The sequence below is a fragment of the Caretta caretta genome, chromosome 26, assembly GCF_965140235.1.
Source record: "Caretta caretta isolate rCarCar2 chromosome 26, rCarCar1.hap1, whole genome shotgun sequence".
Classification (NCBI taxonomy): domain Eukaryota; kingdom Metazoa; phylum Chordata; order Testudines; family Cheloniidae; genus Caretta; species Caretta caretta.
Window position 1 is genome coordinate 14,806,923 of NC_134231.1, and position 6,000 is coordinate 14,812,922.

Here is a 6,000-nt window from a genome sequence, read left to right on the forward strand (position 1 = left end):
GAGGTTCCTGCATTGTTCCACCTTAGGAACGAGCCAAAGCAATTCTTTTCAGACCCTCACTCAGAAAAGTGTTACAGAAGAGCAAGTACATTAAATAGCCCCAAGCGGCCCACATTTAGAAAAGGCATTGCAGGAAACAGGAAGTCAGAGAGATAGCAAGTTTCGATCTGAAAGGGACTGGTGAGGAGGTCAGGAAGTCTGATAGCTGATCAAAACCAAGCAGCTGGCCTATGAGCCAAGCCACAGAATTCATACACATTTCTGTGAAAGGCAGTACAGCTTAACACAGTAATTTACAAAGCCTTCCAGTGCCAGGAAGCAGGGTCTAATCTTCCGGCCTGGCTCGGCCTTGCTGGCCAACATGGCTGAGATTGATCCAAACTCTAGCTCCCTGCGTACCCAAGCCCTGTTCACAACCAGCAGCACAAAGAGTGACAGTTCAGCCACCACCTTAGAAGCGTCTGATCACTTACCTCTTCATCAGACTCAAACTGCACATTCACGCCGTACGTCTCATCAATGTTATCATCTGCAAAGGGGGACAGAGTTAGAAGGGTGCAACCAAGCTCAACCCAGTTATCCTCGTTTTGCAAGAGCATCAGCACCAGCTAAAGCATGGAGAGCACACCCAGGGAAAGGCCAGAACACGGATACGTTCCCACTAGAGGCTAAGCAGAGAACATACCACTCGATTTGAGTCAAAAGACTCAACATTATTCACAGATGTCTCTGGCTTAGGCTAGCGTGTAGCCCTTCGTCTCCAAGTGCAATAGCTATTTACCACCAATATCCAAAGAAACATTTTTCAAGCCCCGTCTCAGTTTGAAACGCTTTCTAGCCTCCCTGCATCGAGTCACTGTGCCCCGTTTGTGCACCAGCTATTGAAACACGACATGCTGACAACCCGTATACTGTGCTCTGTGAGATAATACACGAGAGCAGTCCAGACACAAGCTCGAGGGTGATCCCTACCCATGTTCTGGATCTCCTTGTCACCACCATAGTCTGTGATCTTCTTGCCCAAGTTCACCAGCACATGGTAGCGGGTGTCGTCCGTCTGTCCTAACAGCAAATCGATTTCCTTCCGCCTCTCTTTGTCTCGCAGCTTCTCGTTCTTCAATACAGCCAAGACCTCATCAGCTGCTCCACAGAGAATGTCACGTGGCTGCAGAAGAAATGAGAACAGCTGCAACACACCTGATTTGGGGGATACTCCATATACCTGACTGTGCATTTCCCGACCGGGATAAGCACTGCCACTGCTCAGCTGTGGAACTAGAAGACTGGCTCACATTTATGAACTAAATGCTTCCAGCTTTCTGCCTACAAAAATTATCTGGAAGCATTCCCCCCCCGAAACACTGCAGCACTGTGCCAGCATATGAGAAACAGCAATGGCCACGACACTGCTCAGAAGTTAGATCCCACCTTACAGTAAGGGCAGTCACTCCAGGTAGCTCAGGGGATGTGTCTAGTATCTCAGATGAAGAGCTTTAGCACCCACAAGTTGTTATACATCTCACTAGCTTGCAACAGAAGCGTTAGCTGTCTAGGATCCAAAGACCAGCTTATTGTCTGATCTGAGCTACAGCTCTGCCAGCTATTTGCCTCGCACACACACTAGGGGTTCTGACAACTGCACTCAGCTGATGTGCCTTCACATCACAAGCAGTTAGAGCAACGATACCCACACAGGTCCATGCACATCCTTACCTGGTCCCCAAGGGCTGCCTGAATGAAACTTAGCAGCACCTCATAGGTCTCCCGGGTCTCCTTGGTTTTGGGTTTGTAGATGATTCCCACCATCTCGTCAATGCCCTCAGAGAGCAGCGTATAACCCTTCATTTTGTTGATATCATGCCTGTCCTCATCACGCTTCCTCCTCCTAGAAAGTAGGGAAAGGAAATCATCACACAAGTCAATCAGCAGATGAAGCTGCTTCTCCAAATTATGCCAATCCTTCTGGCTGGGAAAAGACGATGGACAAGCAACCCTCAAATGAAAAAAGAAAAGGAGTACTTGTGGCACCTTAGAGACTAACCAATTTATTTGAGCATAAGCTTTCGTGAGCTACAGCTCACTTCATCCGAAAGTGAGCTGTAGCTCACGAAAGCTTATGCTCAAATAAATTGGTTAGTCTCTAAGGTGCCACAAGTACTCCTTTTCTTTTTGCGAATACAGACTAACACGGGTGTTACTCTGAAACCTCAGATGAAACATTTTCTGTCCCCACATTTGACTTTAAACCCGTCAACATGCAGTAAAAGTCACCAATCACCCGTTACGTATCCAATAAAGGACCATCATTCTAATCAGGGGTCATTTACCCTTCATTGAAGACATCAGATAGTTTAGGTGCAATTGTTAAGGTGGTGTTGGACGTTTTAAAACTGAAAAGAAATGTGTTCACTAGGTTTGCTTGCATTTTTTTAAAAATAAAAAAACATTTTTTATTTGGATTTAACCATCAGCTGCAGTATTTGTAACTTCTATACTGAAATACTAGGCTAGTGCAAAAGACACCAAATGGTCAGTTTCCCTATCAATTGCCATTGTCTAAGCAGAAACAAATTAGAAAGTAAGCACTTGGCATAAATGGTGGCAGTTTTTGGGTTTTTTTTAATAATTCAAGCTATCAGTATCTCAAGAACTTTTTTTAAATGTGATTTTTTAAAAAGCCTGATACATTTGAAGGGATACTATTTTCTAGCCATGACACAAGTTACTTTCATTTGTTTCAAGTTCAATAAAAATTCTCTCTGCCTGGCCAATTCACATGGAACTCTTCTTCTCCACAGCAGCACATGACTGCAGTGCTCGGATGAAATCCTTATGCGAGAAAATTAACTCAGCATTAAGTCTGATGCAATTAAGATCTTAAAGTCATGGAATTTTGAGTTGAGGTTCCTCAAGGCAACCTTCACTGCTCCTTCCCGCATTCGTGCAGCGTAACAGAATCTTTCTCTATAGGGTTACGCCATCTGTATTATCATGTGCATATCTAAGGTTTATAGAATAAGTTGCAAGTAAAACAAATCAAGAGTATACAGCTGAACTTACATAAGAAGCAATATTGAGGAGGGCTGTGAACAGGTATCACTTTAAGAGCACAGGCTTTAAGAGTTTTCCTAGATAACTGCATGATAATTAAGGTTAAGATTTTGCCATGGTTATTTTTAGTAAAAGCCACAGACAGGTCACGGGCAATAAACAAAAATTCATGGAAGCCCAGTGACCTGTCCATGACTTTTACTGAACGTAACTGGGAGAGATGGGATTGATAGCTCCAGACCCTGCTGCAGGTGCTGAAGCCAAAGAAGTCACGGAGGTTCATTAAAGTCACAGAATCCATGACCTCCATGATTAAATTCTATCCTTAATGATAATCTCTGAAACTCAGGCAGTGGGGAAATACTTTAAATTCCCAGGGCTAGATCCCACACGAGCTTTTCAGCACAAGACTCCTGAATACCATTCTGCAGTGAGGATGCTCTCATTCAGTGCTCTGTGCCCATTTAGTCTCTTAGAACCCCAAGCTTCGAAAGACCAATTCATGCGTAACCCACTCACTTTGCTCGTCTCTCTTCCTGCATCTGGGGTTTGGTTCTTTGAGCCTTGTCACCCATTCGAGTGCCCTCCAGCTTCCCAACCAAGGACAGCACCTCCCCTGTAGGCTCATCTCTGCGGGTCCTGTCGATCAAGGAGCGATCAGCTTGAAGTACGAGGTTAGAGTTCTGGATCACAGCACAATAGAACAGGTAAGAGGTGTGAAGAAACCAATGCAACAATCTCTATAACCCCAGCCAGGCCAATAGTAAGTTTCATTATTGCCAGTGGCCCATCCCAAACAAATTCCCACACATCATCCTCATTACTGTAGCACCTAGGAGATCTAGTCATGAGCCCAGACCACATGGTGCTAGGCACCATACAAACAGAACAAAAAAGACAATCTCTGCTCCCAAAAGTTTACAATCCAAGTAGAAAACTAGAGACAACAAATGGCTACAGATGGCAGAGCACAAGGAAACAATATATTGGCGATCAACAGTGGTTTCAGCACACTAACAGCTGTTAATCTTTTTGTAGGCCTTACTGCAAAGGGCAGTTTTGAGAAGGGATCTGAAGGAAGATAATGAGATACTTTTGCAAATATTTACAGGGAGTGTCATAACGGGGAGGGGCAATACAGGGAAAGCATGAAGATGCTTGTCCGAAAATTTAACAAGTGGATGGTAGCAGCAGCTAATCGGAGGCAGGAGTCATCAGCTCAAGAGCAAATGAGAGATGATAAGTAAGGTGGGAATTGACCATGAAGAGTCTTGAAAGTAAGTGAAGACAAGTAGCTTATGTTTGATACAATAAAAGGGCACAGGTACCAACTTTCCAATGTACAGGGGTGGAGGGACCCCCACCCCTCCCCCAAGGCCACACCCCCACTGCCTCTTCCCGCCCCTCCCACGCACCCAGCCCCAGAGTACCCACCGAGTCAGCGCCTATGATAAAGGGGGACCCAGCGAGGGAAGCAAAGAAAGGGGTGACATGATCAAAGTGACGGGCTAGGGACATTATCTTTGCAGCAGTATTCTGAACGGATATGAGTGGGGCAAGACTGCAGTGGTCCAGGCCAGAAAGAAGGACGTTGCAATAATCAAGATGTAAGATGAGCGCTTGGACAAGAGTTTTCGCCGTGTGAATAGAGAAGTAAGAAAGGCCACGTTGTGGGGATATTATGCAGGATCTAGGATGCAACTGAAGGAAAGGAACACCACACAGCAATCAGAGACAGAATTTCAATGAGCTCAGGGATGAAAGGGATACGGGGCAGTAGCCGGAGAGGGAAGCAGGGCGACGGGTAAGTTGGTTTTATAAATTCAGAGAACGAAATGCAATGCTAACGCCTCATGGCTGCGAGCACACAGCAGTCGGGCAATGTGAAGCGATGATTCCCACAGCCACCGTGCTCCTCCCCGCCCCCCCCCCCCCATGCATACAGCGGAGCCTAACGCGGGCCAGGCGCCCGCCCCCTGCGTGCGACCAGAGCCGGGACCGTGTGACAAGGATGCAAAACTCCCTCCCCCCGTTTGTATGGTAAGACAGTGACCGCAATGTTACAGCACGGCTACGGTCTGTAGAAAGCGTTCACAGGTTCCAGTCGGTGCTTCCTTCCTGCAAGGAAAAGGGAGGGCCCCCCCCCGGCCGGCTGCCCCCCCCCCCGGCCGGCTGCTCCCCTTCCCCGGGCCCCCCCGGGCGGCGGCGGCGGCCCCCCCCGGCCACGCACCCGGGCCCCCCCCCAGCGCTCCCGCCCCGGCGGCCCCGCCCACTCACCGCCTTGTACTCGTACTGCAGGCTCCGCGCAGTCACATCCGCCATGGCGCCGCCTCACCCGCCCGGACCCCGGGGCCGGATTCGAGCCGCTTCCCCCGCCCCCGGTGCCGCGGCCCAAACTGAACCAGGTCGCCGCGCAGCGCAGCGCAGCACGCACTTCCGGCCGGCAAGTCCTTCCGGGGCGCACCGGAAGGGCCCTGCCGCGAGCCCTCTCCCCGTCGCGCCGCGGACCCTGCTGCGTTCGCTGCCCCTCGCGCCCAGACGTCAGCGCGTCCCCCTGGCACGCTGGAGCGCGCGGCGGCGTTGCCTAGCGACCGGCCCCCTCGCGTGGCGGGCGCTCGCCGGGCAGGGAACGCGCCCGGCCTGCGCCAGGGGCCGGGCCCAGCTCTGCGAGCCCGGCCACCGAGCCCGAAGCAGCCGCCTTTCTGGGCGGGGAGGTGTCAGGAATCTGCCCCGGCCTTTCCCAGCGGGCTGGGGCCGAGGTCGCGGGGCTCCCGCCCATCCTGCGAGCCCGGGGGGCGGGGCTCCCCCCATTTTGAGGACGGGGCTCCCAGCCAATATAGCCGGGGGGGCGGGGCTTCCTCCCATCCTGCGAGCCCGGGGGGCGGGGCTCCCAGCCGGTATAGCCCAGGGGGCGGGGCTCCCGCCCATCCTGCGAGCCCGGGGGGCGGG

General features: G+C 50.8%; 1 protein-coding gene across 1 annotated transcript in view; it reads right to left on the reverse strand.

Annotated features, from left to right (window-relative positions):
• Nucleotides 1-5,523, reverse strand: part of SNRNP200 (small nuclear ribonucleoprotein U5 subunit 200) — a 38,532-nt gene extending 33,009 nt beyond the window's left edge. Inside the window, exons 1-5 of the mRNA XM_048829364.2 lie at nt 5,329-5,523; nt 3,571-3,734; nt 1,714-1,885; nt 973-1,165; nt 474-529 (exon numbers count right to left, since the gene is read on the reverse strand). Of these exons, the coding sequence (XP_048685321.1) occupies nt 474-529; nt 973-1,165; nt 1,714-1,885; nt 3,571-3,734; nt 5,329-5,373 (630 nt within the window). The 5' untranslated portion in view covers nt 5,374-5,523. The remainder of the gene's footprint in view (nt 1-473; nt 530-972; nt 1,166-1,713; nt 1,886-3,570; nt 3,735-5,328) is intronic.
• Between the last annotated feature and the right edge of the window lie 477 nt (nt 5,524-6,000).